Raw genomic sequence first — 23,683 nt, forward strand, 5'->3', positions numbered from 1 at the left:
GAGTTAACTTGTCCAAACAAGTCAGTGGGTGGATGAACACAAACATGGTAGGGGAAGTGCCCACAAAAGATTCAGAACAATTTAAAGGCGACTAGCAGGAGTGGTCACTCCACTCGACATCTACTGAAAGTTAGAGAGGATATTTGAGTGGGAGGAGACGGTAACCCAAGAGACGCAGAGCAGGAAGCAACGTGAAAGCAGCTGGAGATAGAACAATTCAACAAGAGACGAGCTACTGTACAGGGTGAGTGGGTGGATGCTTTGAAGCTGTGAAGTTCTGTCATATGTGGGTATAAATAAGAGCAATACTTTGACAAATTCTTCGACTTAGAAATGTTTAATTAATTTCAAGGAGATTTGATGACACAATTCACAAGAGCGGAGCAGTTGCTGCTAAAAAATTAGGCTGCCAGAAGGTAATTTTGAGATTAAAGCACAATGCAGCTCTAAAATTGTCATGTGTACTCGTGATAAGGAATAATCGGCCTGTCTCTTGCAGTTTTTTGTGAAATTTGCACTGTTCACTTCAAACAATGAAAATATTAAAAGGTTGTCAAACCCTGTAATAATACAAAATGCCCAGGTTCAGGAAAAATGACCCTGAAAAATCAGAGAACAGTTCCCAAAGCCAGAGGTGGAGCACCAGATCTTAGGTCAGGTTAAACATGTGCGTCTGCCAACATTATGGTCCAGGTTCCTGCCACCTTGTGATGTTTTCCGCTCAAGCCGTCAGGAATCACATTTTGGATCGGCCACCTGTTTCTGCGTGTGCACCCATGTCTTGAAGCAGTGCTATCCTTATCAAACACAAGACCCTACCGAATGCATCCAGGCAAAGCAATTTCAATCACGTGTGTCATCAGTTACTAACCAGTGGTGCACACTAGCCGAGAGTTTCTGCTCTTGTGCATTTACATAAATTCGATCAGTTCAATATTTATTTTTTAAAAATTAAACTCGACCTGCAAAACAACACAACTGTTTAGTATTCCAAACAGTAGGAGGAGGTTCGAGACAAAAAAAAAGAAAATAAAAAATGCAAGGACAATAAAAGCTACCTGAAAGATGAGGCAGGAAAACATGCAGGTCAGACAATATAGAAGAGCCTACTGTGGAGAAAAAAGTTTCTTTGCAAAGGTATATATGCAAATGCAACGACTCATTTTTACGAGGCAATATACTGCGGATACACACTGCTCACAGCTCAGGCGACTCCAAGTTTAAGATGCGGAGGAGATAAAGTGTGGCAGGTGGTGGTTTCCACCTGTGGGTGGAGGAGCAGTAAAACAACTTAAGGTAGATCGTCTCAGTTTTTCTTTTTTTTAAACAGACATTAACAAAGTGTGAGGCACAATATCAATTACGACACTGTGACATTTTTATGTCGTTCATCAGATTTCCATCCCTAATCCTGCCACTAATTTTTAAATATGACGACTTTTATCAATATAATAAACCAGCCACTGTAATTGCTTTGCACAATTAACTTAATCAAGACATTAAAGTATCAAAATGACACAGTGCATGAATGTATTTAGTATTAACACACTATGTGCAGAGGAAGTGAGTGCGTTAAATGAACAATCAACAGATCTCTTGAGATTATACATGCGTCACAATGACACCTGTTATGCAACAAGATATAGTTACCTGTTTATTGTGAGCAAAAATATGTAAGACTGTGTTCTTGCAATATTTTCTTACAGAGTTACAGCACCAGTCAAAAGTTTGGACAGACTCAAATTTTTGAATTGTACTCTATACGATGTTGGGTTAGATTAAATAAGACACATTAAAACTAGTACACAGCTGTGCTGCATGCCAGGACTGACTGATAAAAAAATCTAAAGCCAAGTCTATATGTGAATAGATGTGATCTGTGTATGCACAGATGATGCTATTATTACAAGTGACTTTGAACCAGAATGCAAATAGTAGGCTTATAGTTTAGTAGCAAATGCTAACAGATGTGCATTTTACATACACTAGTGGTGTCACTTTTTCTAGGTCATCATACAGCATAGTACTGAAAAATAGTGTAGTAAGAAAATGTGAATGAGTAGTAACCTGGTCATTTCTGCTCTTAATCTTTAACAATGCTGCAGGGCTTAGCTGTGATAGATGTAATTCATAAGGAAAAATGTGGAAGTACTTATCGGGGAGATTACAGGTAGTAACCATAGACTTGACACTGCTATATTTTCTTGGTGTGACTGAAGAAAGTCTGGAAAGATCTTAAGACCATGTCAAAGAAAGAGTGCCTTTCTGAGCTGTCAAACAATTGATTCAGTGTGGTGTCACAGTTATTCCACGTAGCAGTGACAATAAGCCAAACTTTGGTAGACTTGATTTGGGATGCAAGCTGCTATACAGCATGTGCGAACACTGCAATTATGTTTTCAGCTATAGCATTCTGTTTGCCTTAGGAGAGCTGCTTAAACGTTTTTCTTTTAAGATGTTGTACTGGCGGGTGGTATAAAGAATTTCTATGACTGGTCTCAGTGGACTGCAACAATCACCCAAAGGAAACATTTTAAAACAGATGGTTAGTTGGCTGGGTGTGTGCCAATCGCTGTTGCTGTTTTCTACCCCCTCCACTGAGCTTTCAGAGCATTAATTGTGAACCAGAAACTCAAGTGCGTGAAATATAAATGACTATTTCAAGCCAACCAGTGTAGATGCATCTAACTACAGGTCAGAAGAGGATTAATGTAATAGCTAATGTGACCAAATAAATTAGACTCTGAAATCTGCTATATGTAGGATAAAATATCAGAAAGTGAAAAAACTGCAATACTTCACGAGTGGCTCCATAGGGAAGCTACATGGATTAATCGCACATCCCATTTTTTTTCTTTTTTTTTTTTGCAGATAGGAAAAGTAACAAATAGCAAGAGAAGAAAGCAGAGAGGAGATAAACTGAAGCGTTGTTTGCACAAAGAATCAGGGAGTATACTTTACAAGGGCAGCAGTGGCAAAGTGTAAGACAGACAGAGCAAAGAGCTGATTGTGATTCTCAGCGGTAGGTAGAGGTAGTGGGGGTGGTGTGACATGGCGTGGAAGTGCAGAAAGGAAAGAGCGCACTGAGAGACATGAGTACAGAGTGGCTCCAAACAAGAAGAACGAAGCACCTACTGTGAGATACATGACTGTGAAGTCGTTCTCAACAGTGGCATGACGCTCACAGACTGACACAACTGACAGCAAGGACACACACGGTGACAGCAGTGATTTTTCTTGTTTTCCAACAAATTTGCAGAAAGTGACAGTTTGAACTGAGCTCACTCAAAAAAAAGTGTGACTCTTTAGCTGTTATGTATGTGTAAAAAAATTCAAGGCTGGATGTATTAAAGCGTTGGCCGTCATTTCTGTTTTTGACATTTCCATATCGTCCTATTTTAATCACAGCATTAGGAAGTCTTCCCGGTCTTTCCACACTGCCACAAATGTGCATCACAGACAATGAGTGGGTCTGCCCACAGTCTCGTATCAGCCAATGAGTGGTTAGTAAAAAACCAGCAGGAAGACAAACGTGAAGAGCAAACAAGAGAATACACGCCAGCTTAAAATTTAACTAAGAGAAAAGGACATTAGAAGAGACAAAGAACGGTGCCTGCAGTGTAAGTGAATTAAAGAAAAGCTGCATGGATCAAGGACAGAGCTTTTTCTTTGAGATGTGCAATTTTTAAATGGGAGTAAATCAGGCACTCCATTGGGGCACGCTACACTCCTTCAATTCTGATGCACAGTAAATGTTTAGCATGCTCTTTAGCAAATATGCCTGGAAGTGAACAGTCCACTGAGAGATAAGGAAACTTAGTCCTTAAATGAATGAAAAAAAAAGGATGTGGGTCCAGTAAGTTGAAGCTATGGGGGGAATTTAAAAAAGAAGCCACTCGGGAATACCAAACTACCATACCAGAAAAGCGGATACAAAGCCTGAAAATTAGAAAAGATAATGAGGAAGAAAAAGCTTTGCCCACTCACTTACTCTCCATTTCACACCATTTTTTATAGCTCCAACTGTGCCATCCACACCAGCTGTCCCTCTTATTCCTTATACCCTTGTGCAGCAGCTGGAAGTCAGTGGCAGATGGACGCAGAAAGACAACAGACAAAGTGACAGGCAGGCAGACGAGCCGTCTCTCCTCATACCTGTGTACTCCAAGTGGAAGCCGGCGGCAGATACACTGATGTCAGACTGGAAGGTCAGGTACAGGTTGTTGGATGTGCTGTTCAGCAGTTGGGGAATTGTTGTACCTGAATCATAAAATATACAAAAGAGCCTGTGTACTTCACTTTCTGGATTTAAGCCTACCAAAAGCATGTGAACGTGTGCAAAGTATTTAACTCTGCACTGCTTTCTGTTACACAGTTTAAGAAAATCATGCTCAGTACATCTCCTCTAGCTCTTTAGTCACAGAAGTCAGATGCATAAAATCACATCGAGGAAGAGGAATGGTCTACAATTCAAATTCACTGCAAAATAATCTGTATGTGCAGCTACGCTGAGCTCAGGGAACATTTTCTCTGTTCCCCGTGTCTTTGGGAATTTGCGGTGAGACTTTAGCTTGTGATTATAATCATCTTTATCAATTTAGCCAAACCTAAACATGATTGCTAGCCATTTAAAACGCCTGACCCTTTTCACACTGCAGTTAGTTCTGCACTCTGGGGCTGTTTCACTTTTCAGAGAGTGTCTTTTTCCTAAAGGAGATCTCCGTATCAAGGCTGAAGTCATTATGTTAAACCAGCCGCTCGTATTCCAGAATTGAGCATCTGAAGTGACGTGATGACCTGTTTCTTATAGGTTACTGAGTGACAAACACACCGTTTCTAATAATGTAAACCCGAAGGCAACACTACGAATGTAAAATGAAACAGGGGTTACATTATAAAGCTCTCAACTGCAAAGGCCAGGACACTGTGACAGAGCAAGCGGTTCTTTTTTTCTCCTTTTTTATCGTTTTTTTGACAGCATTCTCAAAGGTCATCAGCTCGATCACCGCATCTGTCTCTTGCTGGGATCTTGTGACACCTGATTGAAAATCAAGTGGGAGCTGACAACTAAAATTTAGATGTATAACATTTACCTGAGTAGCTACCAAGTCTTGGGGCATTACCATCAACGCCATCAAAAAAATCCAGCGAATCCCAGTTGTGTTCTGTGGCAAAGGTCACGACCTGAATCTGAAAGGGAAACATAACGTAATACAAAAAGTTTAATAAGTATGAAACCTTAACAAATTTCCAAAGGAAAGAAAAGGAAAAAAGCACGAGTTGGGAAATGGCTAACTTGTATGTATCAGTAATAAATCCACCCCTCAAAAAAAAATCTCTTAATCTTTCATCAAACATGACTCTGCTAAGATCTGCATCTGTCTTCTCACCTGGATGCCGGCTCCCTCAGGAACAGAGATTTTCCAGGCACAGTTCAAATAGTTGGCATATGGATCTGGATATCCGGGAGAGAGGATAGTACCCTTGCGTTCAGTTAAGACTCCACCACAGGGAACTAGAAAAAAGGAAAGCATATGCAAAAACTGAGTTCGGGCTAACTGAAGTCACGTATGCACCTAAAAATCAAAAGTGGACCAATATGGGTCACAGCAGCAAAAATATCCAGCTCTCACACTTTTAAAACTCCTAACTGATCATTAATAGATGGATGTTAAATGAGCAAATGGAAAAATCCCTTCAGCTGATGAAATTCTATTGATACAAAGGAAAGATGAGGCACCCGTAGCATAGTGAGCCATGATAATGTAAATCTACTCTATTTTATGCCATTCTTATACACACGACATGCTAATCATCAAACTCAGTGGACCGCAGCATGGAGCCATAGACTTATCTCATGCGATACACAGAAGTAAACAGTTTAACCCTGATGTGTAATTTAATCTCTCACAGGCCATACAAAACAAATCTTTCAATTGTGAATGCTATTCTGAGCATGCCCTGTTGCTGCCAATGCCTCCAGTCATTTATTTATCAACCCTCTGAGCTCTCAGATGAATTGACGCTCTGAGTATGATGTGCTGAAATTGTCAAGGAGTGCGATAAAGCTTATTATAACTCAAACAACAACCACCACCAAATCGTGACGATATGTCCAAGTACCGTTTCGAGACGAGTGCCAGTGGCCCCAGTATTCAACCGGGACTATTCTATGCAGTAATTCTGGCTTACAATGAGAAGCAGTCCCTTTCTATTGAAATAAAGTTCTGCTGACTAATACAGAAACCTGCAATAACCTGTAGGATATTGTGCTGTTGTGATAAAGTGTTATGACACCTTATCATCAGAGAGAAGTGTAAAGTGGTTTATATTTTATCCCTGTATCCCTCTATGTTTTCTCTCCTGGGAACGATTGTTCTGCTGTCACCAGTAGCAAAGTATGAGTCAACTTAAGTCACGGCATATATTTCAACATTACTGTCGATACCTTGTCTAAAAATTAAGCAGTGTATTCAAACCAGCTGACTAAAGATATGAAGAAAATGGTAAGTAAAAAGAATCACAGACCTTCTGTTTTGTTTAATACAACCAACAAAGTAATTTCTTTATCAGTCCTCTGATGTTGAAGGTTACCAACCATTTGTGTGTTTCTCTGCAGCATGGGACCATAAACATAGCTGTCAGTCTAAGAGGACATTCAGCAGAGTAGTTCAAAGTGTTCTCACAAAGAAGAGACTGATACTTTTTGTCAAGGACAAGGGTTTACCCCCATGCAGGTCAATGATAATCACTATTTTTGATATCCATCAGCCGATGGCAGATACAATGAAAGTGACAAGAGGAGATATGGAAAACAAGGGGAAAAAAACAATAGTCTCCCTTTGCAATAAACACTAAAGTGGCTGATGGAGAAAGAGAAAAAAAATATCACTTTAGCTATCAAGAAAGTACAGTCACAAGTTCAAAGTTATCAGCATTTTACAGGTGATATCTACCATCTGAAAGACACTTGGAGAACGGTGCCAAAGTGACTGCTTTGTTGCTTTTTATACTGAGTGACACATTAGAGACAATGAATTCTGTACTGCATCTCTCAGCAGTCACAGAGCGGAGTCATCACACTTACTGTATATACTCGCTACCACAGCTAAAGCACATCATGTGCAGACTACTTGGTATGGAAATCAGTCATCTCCTATACATGCACGAAAGTAGGATACGAGTTTGTGCAATTGTTTTGTCTAAAAATGAAAAAAATAAAGGTCAATGCCCATAACATCCATAGCAACACCGTGAGAATGTCATATCCTGTTGGCACCACTCAAAAGCTCCTTGAAGGTTTGAAGAGCTGTGCGATAACTAAGCAGAGATTGTTTCATGCTGCCTATACTGCACAGAAAATAATTTCTTCTCAACATCTTTGTTATTACCAACCCTTCAGTGATGAGCCAAACACCTGAGAGAAATTGAAACCAGTTTATGAACAAAGTACAGTCAACTTTGCTGTGTTCCGGTGGGTTGTTTTTCTTCTTCTTCGTTATTCATCAAGAAGAAGAGCATCGCCTTGAGAACAAGCCTAATTTCACAACTCATTTCGGTCCTGTGAGAAAATGCAACTGGTCAAGCGAGATTGGAAAATATGACTGCAATAAAGGACTGAAAGCTTTAGACTTAGCGTAGGTAGACAAAGGTTGGGACCATATATTATATTACACTATAAAACTGCACAGTTTGATATGCAGGAAAGTGACAGGAGCTTATAATTGGAAATGTTTTAATCACGTAATGTCTGTGACATAATGCTTAACATATTCTTAAATGGTTCTTGCACTTTTACAAATTACACATTCATTTCATTAAATGTTGCATACATTTCACAGTTGAAACAACCTTTTGTCAAGTTTCAGAATTCTCTATTTTTCATCCATCTTGATGTGACACGTTAATGCTGCATACAATAGTCACACTGAGTGATATCTCTGCATGCTAAATATATTAGTCAAGCTGCAAAGCTGCTAATCCATATAATTTGTTATGGTCCTGGGTCGGTCCTGGGGCTTTTACGCAGTGATTTTGTTTTTTTTGGGGGCTTTTTAGTTTTCCTTATGTAAATCTTTGATTCTTGGTTTTCTTTGGGTTTATATTCATGTATCTTTTTTTTCCTTGCTGTCTTCTTGCTCCCTAGTTCTATATATTATTCTCTTGTGTTCTGCCTTTTTGTGCCAAGTCCCAGTGTTTGGCTACTTCCTGTTTTATTTTGGTAACACATGGCTACTGTGGTTGGTATTTATATACTTGCCCTGTCTGGTTTTCTGAGATTAGTTTCAGCTGTGTTCCCCTCCCGTTTCCTCTTTCTTCATTACTTTGTGCTTTCATTGTCCCTGTCTCCCCTGGCCCTTTGTCAAATCGTCCTACCAGCCGTCCTGTCCCTATTGTTTTCCCCTGTGCTTTCTTGTGCCTTGTGGATTTTGTTTACCATTTCTGGACTGCCTGTTACTTGTTCTTTTCATGGAATAAATGCTCAATTTGACAGTCAACCTTCATCTACCACACTACTATCCTCAGTCTTTCACCACACCTCCCATAGCTAAATCTGATAGAAAGGACTGGAGAAAATATTTGTTCTCCAATTCTCACAGATGTGTTTTTGGCCAAAAGAGTAAAAGTTATAAATTAATAAAAAAGACAAAAGCGTTAAAGTAATAGAAACACACCATTAGATAAACTGGCAGTAATTTCCGATTTCATTGTGGAAAGTTAAGTAAACTTTTAAATGTAGCGAAACCTCAAGAGCAGCTCATTTTGCTCCAGAGATGCACTCTGGCCTGGCTTTGCTTCACACTTCCAGACTGAGACACTTTAATTGGTCTTGGGAGGCTATTGCAAAACAAGAATCCACTGTTTAAAAACAAACTCTGCACGACACTGTTTACTTGTTGACACCTTCGAAAAAGCCAACAGTGAATTCCATAGCGTGGGCATACCGAGCATGAATCATGGCAATCTGTGAGCTTATGCAATATGAGGATTTTCTACAGTCAGAAGTGATTAAGTATGTGTTTGAGACTAAGCTGCAATTCTGTCACTCGTGCAGGAAACAAGCCAGTGGACAAATATGCTCATCTGTTTAACTTCATTATCATTTCTACTTCAACCTGTAATAGGCAGTCGGTCATTTGCACAATCTAATGGGGACATAGGAGTCTACACACAGCTGAAAAAGATCTGACATAAGGGTTAGGGTTAGCATCTTTTTTGAAGCTCTGTCTACTGCTGCAAGTTAAACTTGCAGCGCGATAAACAAAAACATCTATTTATTCAAGTCAACTACTCAACATAAAAATTCAACAAAGTCTGCCCCAACATTATGCATCCATTCAGGCGGGGCTAATTAAATCACAACAGGACGTTGTAGAGACTCACCAGCAAAACCCTCATTCAGCAGCTACGTGTAAAATCAAAAGAAATACAACAGCCGCACGATGAGCGAGGTCAATCACATCTGGACGAGGAAATTAAAATATATCATCTGAAACATGGACACCTTTCTAGAGAGCGGTGTCTGATGCCGTCATATCACATAAAGAGGGCTTGAGTAATTGAGCATGGTGCGGGTTTTTTTTAGGCTTCCATGAAACTATATCCATTATTCTGGACGAGTACACTGCCGCTGGGGGAGATGCTGCAGCCAGATTCAATCTCCAGATAAAAATCACTATGTTTAAAATGGAACTGCGCGTGCCACTGCTATTCCCTTACCACTTGGCACTGGACTTGGATGAACCCTGGCTGGAAATCTCTCGCACTTACCGGCTGGTACTATTTACTGGCTGGCACAAGGCCTGACTTCAATAGATTTTACCTCATTTCATCTTTAGTCCTTGATCTCCCCAAGACAGATATGTGGGTGTCTTTGTGAGACTGACTGCATGTCCTTTTGCACGCTTTCAGGTATGGGTAGCAGTGTTTGCTGACAGCATACCTAAATCATCCTGTACACAAATATGGACTATGCATATTCATGCAGGTATATTTACATGTAAAATGGTTTTGTGCATGCTAGCCAAACATCCATGTAGGGAGAAATGTCTGTCCCTTCAGCAGATGGTTCGCATCCACCTTACATAGGCCGCCAAGAGCTGTTGTAATAATAGGGCTGTTGGCTCATGGCTAGTTAATTATATTTTCTGGTTTTCAAAAATGTATGAATTTCTCTGTCCCTGTTTGTCACTGGTTTTGAACTTTAAATCTTTTATATGAAACAAAAGTTGCTGTCTTTTAAAACAACCTTATAAACTAGATATTATTGTTACGCTACAACACTACAACTCAACACTAGCTCTTCACAGAAGGTGCAGCGACAGTGGGTCCTCTCCACATTGACACAGACTCTTTAAGTCATTCGTAACTGTGTGTGTGTAAGTTTGGTAGCGAGTAGTAGAAGGCTATAGAGTGGGTTTACTAGAGCTTTTTTCATTGTGACCTTTCCCTGTTGCAATTTAAGAAAACATGAGCTGTCAGAGAGAACCAAAGTGGTACAACTGTGGGTCGGTCAGCTAAACAGTGACTAGAAATTCTTTATAAGGTGTAGAAAATGAGGGTGAGCCGCAGATTCAGGCGACTATTCACCGCAGATCTGTCACTGCAAATTACCACTTTCACATTGTCACATCATTTTGATACTGCAATTTGAAACATATAACATATTAGGGCTGCCACTAGGGATGGGTATCGAAACCTGGTTCTTGTTGAGAATTTTTGCAAACGTTTCCCTTATCGATTCCAGTCGCCCCGAATGACGTCACCACGTTGCGGAGTGTCATTTACCATAGCAGGAAACACGGCATCTAAGCGGCTCAAACGCTCAAAAGTTTGGTTATACTTTACGAGAATGGATGACAACAGGGCAACTTGCAATACTTGCAAAGTAGATATTTCATTTAAGGGAGGAAACACTACGAACATGCAAAAGCATTTGCTCACAAAACACGTGATGACCTTAAATGAATGTCGTGTTTTTAATTCCGCACCGGAGTCGTGAATCTCAACCCAGCAGCAGCGGTAACGTTTGTACGTCCTCTCCCGTTAATGCGGCAGGTAAATAATCAACTAACAGTGCATATTATGTTAGCACGATCTGCCTTATTACAAAACCTGCCATTACTGTGCATTTAGGTGACCATGATGAGAGAGACGGACAGAGTCTGGCTGGCGCTCGCCGGCAGTTGTCGCTGCAGTCTGCCGGTAGCGTCTCCTTTCAGGCCAGGATAGACGAATGTCACCGAGCAGTGACTAAGTTTGTGGTAAAAGGCTTGCACCCATTTGCCACAGCAGATGCCACCGATTTTCGGTAAGTGAATGTGTTTAATTGTAGGCAGGGACATTACTGGATATTCTTGTGTAATTGCTACAGAATAATTTATGTTAAACTTTGTTATTGCTACAGACGAATATTTCTTTTACTATTTTACATTTACAATTTTTTTTCCCGGGGACCCTGTGACACCCCATTGAAGAGCCGTAGGCTGGATCTCTTAAAGATCCCTTAAGATCTCACTGTTGGGTTTTTAAGGCCATGCTACTCCTAAATTTCTATCTTGTTCAAAGAGAAGATGTAAAACAAAGTTCTAAGCTATTCGACCTTAGTGTTCTCCTTTTTAAAAAAAAAAGAATCGATAAAGAATCGAATCGTTAAACAGAATCGAAAATGGAATCGGAATCGTGAAAATCTTATCAATACCCATCCCTAGCTGCCACAAACGATTATTTTGACAGTATAACTTTAATCTCAGCCAAACCAATTTACTCAGGAACAAATAAAATGGTAAAAAAAAAACCCAAACAATAACATTTTTAAGTTATCTAACGGCAGCTGGGATCCTTGTACATGCAGTGCTGCCATCTTCTGTTTCAGTCTGTTATTACACTCTTAAATCCTACTACTTATTCCTGCGGCTTTTGTGATCTTACAAAGCTTCAAACGACGCGTCGACTATTAAATCAGTCGTCGACGATTTTGATAGTCGACGTAATCGTGACTAGTCGACTAATCGTGGCAGCCCTATAACATATCCATTATAATGGCATTAACCTTGCAAAGCACTATATTTATATCAAGAGTACATTAATAATGATTCTTGTCAAAAGCTACAACGTATTATATTGTACACATGCCTGGTCCCATCATATGTATTATAGATAGCATTACAATTTTGGCATCGCGGGACAGAATGATGGTGTTTGAATATTCTGTCCAGATTTATTTGCATATGGAGTGCTAATGTGTTAAAAAATACCTTTTATAGCAGAGCTGTTATACTGAACTACATTATACTGAGGGCATATAGAGATTAAAGTTCTTGAAAGATCTGTTGTTGTTGGATGTATTTACTTTACACTGATATTTATTTTTTCCACTTATCTGGAAAAACACAGGAACCTAAAACCCTTGGGTGAAGCTTGTTCTGTTTGCTGTTGCTTCTCTCTGCTGGTCTAATCTACCAGAGCCTGAGATTAGCTGCTTTGCAATGGGTGATGGACATTAGGAAAACTAATGACAGGAAAAAACCCCAACAAAAAAAACCAGACACCAACTGCTTTTATGCACCTGAGCCACTTTTTGGATTGGTGTTTGTGCGTTTGTGTGTGTTTGCATGCATGCAGGACATGTGGCAAGGATTGGAGGATGATGACGCTTACCAACACATGTGGGCACAGTGCCGTTCCACTGGGCCAGGGCATTGGGCACAGCCTCGCACCTGATGGCATTGGAGCCGTGCAGCGTGTAGCCTGGACTGCATTCAAACAGTACTGCCATACCGATGCCAAAGTCATTCCCTATCCGCTTCCCAAAGCGGGGCTCAGGGACTGAGCTACACTGAGTGGCGCTTGTCCGAGGGACAGCTAAGGATAAAGGGGGAGGAAGCGAGCATTAGAGGAAGAAAGACAAAGAGCGTTGGGTGGGTTTGTTAGGCAGAAATACAACAGGGAAAAGGAGACAAGGAAAGACAAAGGAGGTAGAATGCAACAGTAAAGCCCTTGTGAATCTCCTCGCGCGTCATTAGTCACTCTCATCTGCTTTGCCAGGATAGGCTATTTGACTCCACATCATTTTGCTTTGTTCAGACATGCCCAGCCGCATCCAGTGGCACTCTGCTGAACAGCCCTCTGTTTGGTGAGCGCTGGGCTAAAGTATCTTCACCTTCCCCCGAAAGCAAACAAATGCAGTCAATGTAGCAAATAATTCATCGGATGAAACTCTGGAACTATAGCAGAAAATGTAACGTTACCTTGGTAAACAAAATGAAATCCTTTGGCTGTTTCTGTTCCATTTGTGGCAAACTTTAGCATGATCTTGTTTCCTGAACTCAAAGGTAGGGTCTCACCTACACAACAAAGCAAAAAGAAAAACATAATCAAGACATTATCGGTGTGATTTAAATTGAAATCAAAAGGATGTTCTTAAGTGGTACGGCACAACACAAAGGATTCAGTGCTTTTCTTTGTTTCAACATTTTTGACAGTCTAACCAGGTAGAATGTGACAACAATTTACAACAGCTGGTTTGCTTTTGTTATTTTAATTGGGATCTCAGGAGTTTATTCAATTACAATCATAATGTAATTATATAACATCAATATGAGAATATATGAAGGGAAACAATCTTTATCCCCAGCAGCTTGAAGTGGCTCAGATAACAGACATTCAATTTGTTTAGGAAAAATAGTAATTTGATTAGAATTGAGTCGCATGTGATGTACTGCCCGCAATTCTAAATGCTGCACTCGACCTTTCAAGGCCCTAGCCATACTTATGAGCGAAGAGAAACTAGGCTTCAAAGTCAGAGTGTTATGCTATTACCTGAGTGTGATCCATATATGGAAGAGAGAAGGGCTGAATCTGTTGAAGAACCATCATAGATCTCGACCACATCGCTGGTCAAAGTCTGGAATACCACAAACTGACCAAAGAGAACTGCAGGGAAAGAAGCAGCAGAGGACAGAGAACAGAAGACAACATGAAGGTGAATTTGTGCCAATAAAGGTTTAAATCTGTCAACATTCAGCTGATTTACTAGTTTGTACAGTCCCAAAGAGTGTGGCTGCTGCTTTGGCAATACTGCCGCTTGCTTGTAGTGAATAACATGCACATGTCTCTGCCCTGACAGACAAGTAAAACAGCCAAGCTGCATTCAGTATCAGCATTTGTACGACATCTATCGCTGGCCAGTTCAATCTTATTCTGCTGATTTACACAACCCTTCAGCGAGGCTGATTTATCAAGCTATTATTTACCGATATCAGCCACACACAGACACACAAACGCGCGCGCACACACAGATTCCAGATGGGATTTCTGTGTTTTTTTTAGCCCTCACAATTCCAATTAATATAAGTTTTATGTTAAGAACAGTATAACACTACGAGGGCACTTCAGGACTTTATAAGCTGCAGTAAAACATGTGACTTTTGGTGCAATATTCTTTCTGGACAGTAGCTTTTTATAGGTCACATTTTTCTCAGGCAAACTAACATCTGCTCCCTACTATAAACCTTTCCGTGGCATTTTCTGAACAACCAATAATTAGGTATTCCTTTGAACTGTGCATCTTTCTTTGGTGTGCCATGGCATTTAACATGTTCGGAATGACCTTCATACAATAGGGTGTTTTAACACCTAAACTAAAAGCAAAAGATCCCCTTTTTTCTGCAAAAATACTGCAATTTTGAAGGTTTAAAAACAGCCTTTTTAATAACCAAATAACCAACAAAATGTCTTTGCAAATATCAGCAATGCTATATTTCCTTCCTGTTGCTGGAGGGGTGTGTTGGTGGGGGCAGTGGATTGACAGCAGCTGACAAGGTGAGCTCAGGCACAGGCAGGGGAATGGGAGGAAGCGTAAACAAACTGGCACTGTAGCCTAAAAGCTGTGGGCAGGGAGTATTTTGTTAGCAGTAGTACTGAAGAGTAAGGACACGACAAGCATCCAAAACAAGTGAAATTTGGAGGAAGGTTTACACGCTGTTTAATATGCCACACAAGAGCAGTTAATTTGCTGTCTAGCCCCCAAACTGACATTTGCAGAGCACTTTTCCTCTGTGAATGTTTGTCCGCTCACTCAACAAACCAAGTTGCAAGACAAACGACAGTACCAGTACATCAGTCACTGTGACTGCTTGCAAAAGAACAGTGTTGTAAATATGTAAATGTAAATATGTAAATGTATGTAAATATGCCCTAAATTAATGTGAGGTGACTGCCTGTATGTACACAAATTTCCATATTAAGGCAGATAAGAAATTAAGAGCAATCATTAAAATAAAAGAGAGAAAACTATGTCTCTATTGAATTCGGATTTTTTTTTTCTTAAAAAAGACGGGACATATTACTGTATGACAAGCAATTTCAGCTGAACTTTAAATATGATATGTATTAGCCGATCGCTCCTATTTCAAGTGTTAAACAATCCTGATTTAGCCAAAATGAATAAATAAAGACCACTCAGAAAGTCACCCGAGTCCATGCTGCATCACCATAAGCATAAAGGCACAGGGAAGCGATCTGGCCGAAGTATTTGTAGTATCTGACCTTTAGTTTAATGAAACATCCATTTCTTGATGAAATGTCACATGAGAACATTACAGTTTATCGCAAAATAATTAAATCTTGTCCTTAATAAAAGCAGTGAGGGAGAACTTATGATAATGAACAGAGAATTATTTAAATAATGCTCTGCATAAATATTTCCAATTAAGCATTCCTGATTATATCGATGTGTACACATCCTTGAAAATAATCAGATTTTTTTTACCAAATGAATAGACATGACCAACTGGATCACTACCTCTGCGACAACTCGTGTTTGTGTCTGTGCAGTTGTGCGTGCCAGTGCAAATAAATGTACTCTATGCGCGCGTGTCAGCAATGATGGTTAGGAGGCACCTTGAAGGCTACTTATACTCAACGTGGCTCTTGTTTATCCCTTTCTCTGTTTTCCCACACTCAACCCACCATTCTGGTTACATTTACCGCATTGTTGCAATAAGTTTATTTCTCTGTTTGTCCCGAGTCACCGTGCTAATTATTATATTCACAGTGTTTTCCAAAGAGCAGCAATTATCACAAAATCTGGCAGGAGCAGTTTTCCTTCATCACGCCAGGCAGGTCCATAAACCCTGTCAGTAAGCGGCAACTTACACTGCGCCATTCAAGCTGCACAGATAAGCACTCACACCATGACTCCATCAGTGACTGTGGGCACTGAATCCTTTATGTCTGAAATGCAGGTATCACAATAACAATAGAAAAAAGAAGAAGAACTATGAGTGCCCTCCGTTTCAATAAAAATAAATTCTGCACTGTATTACTGAGATAATTAATGCCTTTTAAAGTGACAGTAATTCACAATAAACTAATTGTTAACATAGAAAATTAATCCGAGACACCATACTATTGTGCTTCAGTGGGTAGAGGCAGAATAAAATAGCATTCCTAATCAAAACAGGTGGATTCAGCAAGAGCTGATCCTAAAGACAAAGTTAAATTCTTTATATGTTTAATAATGATAAGGAACAAATACGGTCTATGCTTGCTTAATATACTAACAGAAAAGCCATTTGAGGAAGCAGATTTACTAGATTTAGTTTTAAAAATTACTATTCATTTAAAACTTTGACTAGGAAAAACTGCAAGCAGTTGTGGTGACTAATAGGACATCTAGAGGGTGAGGGTGTCGTGTACGTTCAATTACAAGGTGACCACCTAGTGGGAGGCAACCTGTTGCCAAATAATGTCCAACTCTGCATGAATGCAATCACTCTCTGACAACTTCGCAAAAGTTCTCAAAAAACTAGTATGTAATTGATAGATAAGCTACTGGCTGGACTCTAAATGTAAATAGTTACATGTGAAATCCTGTATATGTAGACATCAACCAATTTGTGATTTCCCTTTGATTTATCACAGTTAAATTCCTGTATTATTACAAATAGATTGTATGTAATTGCTAACTGGACCCATTCAATCGTAAAATACTAAAATGAAAGGAGACTCACTCTGTCTAATTGCAGTTTTAACACCCTCTTTATGACCCAGTAAGACAACTGGTGAGTGGTTGCAGACCTGGTACCCATCTTCCGAGTTCATTACATGGTTAAAAGCATTTCTTTTGTTGTGGTGCTGCCTCCAACCACTGTTTTCCCTAATGTGATTGTACCATGAAGTAGAAAAGCATCTGTTCTAACTGGTACACAAACATACAGATTATCAATAACTGGGCTGCAGAAGAGCAGACTTCATATGGCTAAAATCTATAAATGAAAAGCAAGTGTGGCATGCTTTTTGTCCAGTAACAGTGTTCACCTATGTGTAAGCACACACAGGATCCACCTGAAAAGGTGTCAAATTAAAATAACACAATCAACAGAGGCAATTGCTAAAGGTAGAAAAGGCAGCATATGTTTTTCCTTCTGGCTATGAATTATGCAGAATTTTCCTGTCTTCTTCACTTTGTAGCAGTACCCATCTCCTCTGGCAGGTAGCCAACCACCATGAAACCACTATCCCCACTACAAAGCTAAGAAAGACACAAGGAGTAAAAGACACTTAGCAGGAAACAGAAACAAGGGAATAAGTAACCCCTAAAAGCCACTGGAGGCAACACTGCATCTTATGGCCTAATAGGCAAATGACAATACAGAAAACATGAAACGAACAGCAATGACATGTTTTTGTAGTCTAACATCTCATTGCTGTAGTAGTTTGTTGAACTTTTGTTTTAATAAGGGTACCCCGCTAGTTATTATTTGTTGCAAAATGTAAAGTGTCAAAAATGAAACGACAGCCAAACAAGCTTCATAAAGCAAAAAATCCCCCAAAAATGGAAACACATGGACACGCATGAAGTGGTGTTCTCACTCAAAGCAGCACAGGCAGACCTGTTTCCTTATCTGTTGAGTCGAGAAAATACCTATGGCTGAAAAAGAGTTTGAATAAGAGATTATTTTACCCTTAGGGACAGCTCACTGCTGCGGTATTAGCATACCAACACCCTGTTAGAGGCTGCACTCCTGTGCTCTGAGCACACACGCACACACACAAAATATAAGCACAATGTCGCTCATTTTTGCCTCTAATCCAAAGCCAGCCATGCATGACTCCAATCTGCTCCTTTGCTGTAATCATGTCCAGATATTAAGTCAATAAATCATCGGAAACTTGTTACCTAATTTGTGCAGGACTATGATGAATCTGTTGTCCTCTGGGCATCGTCAGTGTAATGCACTGCACTTGGACAATGGGAACAATTTTCATATCATATCTGCATCTTCACCTTGAATTATCTCAACGCAAGTCACTTTAATCCTACACCTCTCAGGGTATTAGATCGTGATATTCGTATATTCCTGTATCTCAAAACCAGTAATGCCTGCCAGGCACTGATAAAGCATGAAATGTACAATTATACTTTGATCCTTCTCTTGAGTGATGGCAATCTAATTTTTTCCAATTTGAAAGCAGTCATTCTGGAAAATGTGACAAGAGGCTTCAATGGTTTTCTACCATCTCAAGTGCAGGCTGGCAGATATGAATTGAATCAGGGGAAACGTTTAAATTAACCATGCAATTTAAACAATCAAGAAAAGTCTTAGGTGGTCGTGCATTACATAATTTACATTAAATGTAATGGCAGAGGAGTCCACACTCAAAGATACATCTATCTAGAGTTGCATAAGACATTTCTACTTCAAAACAGAGAAAATTGGTTCAGGCATGGGCTCAAAACGGTGATAGTTTCCACGCACAGTTCTTGCAGATATTTGCCAGCACATTCACACTGTAAGGAAAAAAACCCTTGAAACCACATCTCTAAGGTGCTCTATTGGGCTGGGATCTAAAGAAAGTACACGAGGAAAGTGAAGTAAATTAAAATCACTGTCATGCTCCTGGAGCCATTTGGAGATGATGAGTGCTTTGTGACAAGGCTTGTTATCCTGCTGGAAGCATCCATTTGAAAAAGTGCAGACTGTCGATGAATGGGTGCACCTGGTCAGTAACAATGTCTAAGTATGTTATGATGTCTAAATGGTTCTCAGATGGCATTAAGGCAAGCAATGTGTGTCAAGAAAATATCTTCCCTAAGTTACACGTCAACAAACAACCCTTACTGTGTGCACGTTGTAAGACAGGTCCATGATTTCATATAGTTTACTCCACTTGCCATTGGAATTGTAATTCCTTCACTTTATGGAATTATGCTCAGGGGTTAATGTGGGCCATAACAATCCAGAACAGCAATCCAACACCGTCACTAAATAGAAATACATAGTAATAGATTAATGCATAATACTGCTGAATCCCTGTGATTTGTCCATCTTACATTGGTTACTCAACTTCAGCATCTAGCTAGTGCTACTGAAAGGAGCGAGCATAAATGGTGCTAATTTTGTTTAAGTGGCAGGTAGTTTCAAATGATGTGCTGCAGAAGTTTCTTACATATTTTGCAATGTATAATAAGTTGGGGTATTTTTTTGGGTTATTCAAAGGTTGTATAAAGGGGGTAGTTTAGTACGGTTTAGTGCATGCTAAAGTGGTTAGTTTGCAGCACTGTGGTGTAGTTTGCAGTAATTCACTATGGTGGACAGATACAGGGTAGCAACAGAGTAGCAATGATCAACTTAAATGAAAGGTTACGTTGCTGATTAGATTCACTCACCAAATACTACCTACTATGTAGTGGTTGGAAATCAGCTACACAGCTTATGAATAATCTACTTGTATCATGTTGAATTCAGCTGGCTGGACAGGTCAGTTGATTACAGCCTGCAGATGAAGTAAAATCTAATGGAGCTCAGAATACAAATAACTATGTGTTTTATTTTAAGTGATTATTCTCCCCATGGTGCTATACATAAACTCCCCCCACCTGCCAAATCCCTCTTGAACCGACTACGCTATTCAGTCTAGTTCATAAATCAATGGCATAAGGATCACATTAAAATTTCTCAGAGTGGGTCTTGCAGGAATACTCATATTTTGAGGCATCACATTGTAAAAGCATTTTTAAATAAAACTGCTGTTAAATGGAAGTGTTGCTCAGAAGGCCGTAAGCAGACGGATCTTTGTTGTTCACACTCAGTATGTCAACACTCGAAGAAATCCACCTAGTCTCACCTTTATTCGTGAGGGTTTAGAAAGAAGTGTGTAGCTATAGCTCTCTTCATCCTGACTTTTAAAAGGTTCACATCAAAATACAACGATCACATTTAATGTTGTGGAGTGACTAATTAATCAAACATCAGTAGTACCCCATAGTCACCTGCAGCTTTTGCTCATTTTGAGTATTCTCTTTCTTAACCCTAACCTTCATCAGGTGAATGACTCGGCCACTCAGTGATATTTAAACTCACATTTTCTTAACCAGCACATTTACCATTGCTGTAGAATGATTGAATGACATTCACTGAGCTTTTAATATACTTGGATGGATGCCACAGAAAGCCCAAGCAATAATGAAATTGCCATATTCTTTAAAAGATGAGGAGGGTTGCTTGTCATGAGCCATTCGTAGCAGCCTATAGAACCTTTTTTCACAACTCTACCACTTTCTTATTGTGTTCCTGTGAGCGACAAACTTTCTTTTTTGAGTCTGATCAGGAGGTTGCAAAATGCATTGAATCCAACAGTTTGTCATTTTCTAGTTTCCCTATTTGCATCCATTATTCTTATAATATAACCAACATAATATTTTGGTGAATCAACTACCTCTGAGAAGACTGAAAATTATTTTAATTACAACCATAACAAAAGAATCTACTTTTCACTGCTGGAAGTGAGAAATGTGGTAAACGGCAAAAAATCAGAGAGATTTAGAGAGACTTTAGACTCAGTGAGGGGAGCAGAGCAGAATAAAGCCCAAAGGAAATAAAACACACACAAAAAAATTGTTTCAACACCTTCAACATAACCATGTCACACAGCACATAGAAGGCTTTCCAAGAAGAAAATAATATACCTAACCTAAGGGCAGGGTAACAGAACTCCAAATGCTGAAACTACTAATGCTGGAAAACAAGTTTTTCGGAAATGCAAAATGTGGCAGTATTATTATTTTTTCTTTTTTAGATTGTCTGATGTAACAAGAGATCAGTCTAATAGTTTTCCTAATGACTGAATGCTACCACCCCTTCACACTGAACTTCAGCCGCACTTTTCATCTGACTGTCATCTCCTGTCACAAACAAATGCAAATCCTGGGAGAGAAGAGAAGCAGTCATTGCAAGGTTCTATCAGTGAATGAAGAAACACTCAATGAACTATGATAAAAACAATGCACATGTGCATGACCGTGCTTTGCATTTCTCCAATCTAAAAACAATACAATTTCTCTTTTTAAGCATTTAATATGTTGCCTTATTTCACCATTTTCAATTCAACATATGGTTTAACATGATTTGCAAATCCTCACATTTGTTTTTTCTTTACACTTTACACAGCATCCCTGCTTATCTGGAAGTAGAGTTTAAGAACCACTCAAACTATAATTCACCATTACTATGTTCCCGTGCAAAGGTAATAGCAAGAAATGCTACATTTCATGCAGATTTAAAAAGAAATGTGCAAAATACAGAAGACACTTGCTGCAGATGTAACTGTTAAGGATTAACTACATACCCACGTTGCGCCCATTCACCCAACCAAGCTGAATGCAAGTGTATGCTTTCAGACAGCATGATAAGCATCTACTGATATTATGAACTACTTCCACATTTGAAATTCTACTTACATAACAAATGCAATAAATTAGTAGGCTATTCCTACCAACATATTAAAAAAATATACTAAGCACCAATGGTTATTTTACACATGATGTACTGTATATAATGGAGCCTAAACATGATGCAGGCATCTGGTTTTTCAGAGACTCGGTCTCCGACTAATACACCATTAAAAACAGTAAAACGTGGTAAGAATTCCTCTTCTGATTCTGATGAAGACAATTCTTTTGTGTCATGTGACAGTCCTGCATAATTGACTTCTGATTTCTTTGCGTTTCAGTCCAGTCAGTCACACAACCAAATCTGAAAGCATCTTAATGTGAAAAGCTAAAAGAGAAGAGATTACTAGTTTAAATCTCCATCATGCTAAAACACAGAACCCATCATAAAATATTCAATATTAAGTGTGCATGCAGTACAGGCATTACAGCACTTCAATTTTATTCCATTTCACTCACTTGCAACCACATCACTTCTCAGTGGTGCAAAAAGAAAAAAACTACAGTATTTATCTGAAATGAAGTATAAGTCTGATAACAGGCTCTGGTTTCTGAGGTATCATGTTGAAGCTAATCAGTGAACCTTGACTACCTCTGCAGGGTCTCTATCTCCCTCTGTCCTTGCTTCAGTGTGAAAGGCCTTAAAGGGATTTTGTCTGACAGTGAGGCAGAAGAAACTCTAAAAACTACCTCAGTTTCACTTTTTGTGCATGTTTATCATCTTGCCGCATGTACAAACTCAGGCGAGACCCAGGGAAGACGCCCGCGTCATCTCCATATCTATTTTATTGAGATTCTGCTTCTACCTAACATGTATGTTTTATTTATTTTTCCCATTGGCCAATAATAACATGCCCACTTTCATAAGTACACAACTCCCAGCAATTGCTTCCCATAAGCTGATTAAACTTAGCTTCCAGCCAGCTTCTCATTGACTTAAAGTTTGTTAAAAAGGTGCATCTTTCAAGAACTTTTGCATCTCATGTTTTACAATATTTTACAAATAAAGTGTTACTGGATTCTGTCCATTTCAGGTCTGAGTCAAATTAAAAGCAAAAACATATTTTGAGGCCTCTTTAGATTCACCCCTTTTTTAAATTGTTATGTGTGTGCATCTAAATCACAATCTTTGAAATTTGAGAGGTCACATCCAGAGATGGGCAGTAACGCGTTACTGTAATCTGATTACTTTTTTAAAAGTAACGAGTAAAGTAAGGGATTACTATCACAAAAACTTTAATTAGATTACCGTTACTTTCCCGTAGGAACGCTGCGTTACTGCGTTACTAAAACCGTGATTTTTTTGCGAGAATGTCTCATGACAATAACGTAAGCGAGTGCGACATTCGTGACAACAGCTGTGTGCAGATCAACAATGGATAATATGTCAAGTATTAAGTATATGTCAATGCATAAAGTTAAAAGATTAAAACTGATAAAACAAGTTAAAAAAAAAGAGACTTTTCCATTTGAGTACATTTTGTGATGGATTATGCAAAAAAAGTAGAATTGGGCTGAAAGATCTATCGCTTTATTACCTATTCAGGTTGTAAATCGTGTTTTTAAAAAGTAACTAAGTAACTAAGTAATTAATTACTTTTGAAAATAAGTAATCAGTAAAGTAACGGGATTACTTTTTGGGGGAAGTAATCAGTAATTAGTTACTGATTACTTTTTTCAAGTAACTTGACCAACACTGGTCACATCTAAAAATAACACTATTGTTGGTCAGAAGTTAAAACTATGGGAAACAATTCAGTTTGATTCAAATCAAGGTGCTTTCTATTGCAAAGTAAAGACCTACAATATTAGAGACATACAACAATCAGACGACTTCCTATGAGCAAGCACTTGGCGACAGTGGGAAGGAAAAAATCCCTTTAAAGAGGAAGAAACCTCTTAAACCCAGAACCAGCCATCTTCTGCGACCAGTTGGAGGTGAGTGGA

At 39.2% G+C, this 23,683-nt stretch overlaps 1 protein-coding gene across 5 annotated transcripts in view; it reads right to left on the bottom strand.

Moving 5' to 3' along the window:
* The window catches only part of LOC101478087 (CUB and sushi domain-containing protein 3), a 251,912-nt gene that overhangs the window by 83,199 nt on the left and 145,030 nt on the right, over window positions 1-23,683 (bottom strand). For all 5 annotated transcript variants that reach the window (XM_004568073.3, XM_012923802.3, XM_076889796.1 and 2 more), the window contains exons 32-37: window positions 13,822-13,935; window positions 13,251-13,346; window positions 12,661-12,864; window positions 5,391-5,515; window positions 5,094-5,190; window positions 4,156-4,260 (exon numbers count right to left, since the gene is read on the bottom strand). In XM_004568073.3, coding sequence (XP_004568130.1) covers window positions 4,156-4,260; window positions 5,094-5,190; window positions 5,391-5,515; window positions 12,661-12,864; window positions 13,251-13,346; window positions 13,822-13,935 — 741 coding nt within the window. The remainder of the gene's footprint in view (window positions 1-4,155; window positions 4,261-5,093; window positions 5,191-5,390; window positions 5,516-12,660; window positions 12,865-13,250; window positions 13,347-13,821; window positions 13,936-23,683) is intronic.

Source organism: Maylandia zebra, linkage group LG11 (assembly GCF_041146795.1).
Source record: "Maylandia zebra isolate NMK-2024a linkage group LG11, Mzebra_GT3a, whole genome shotgun sequence".
NCBI lineage: Eukaryota > Metazoa > Chordata > Actinopteri > Cichliformes > Cichlidae > Maylandia > Maylandia zebra.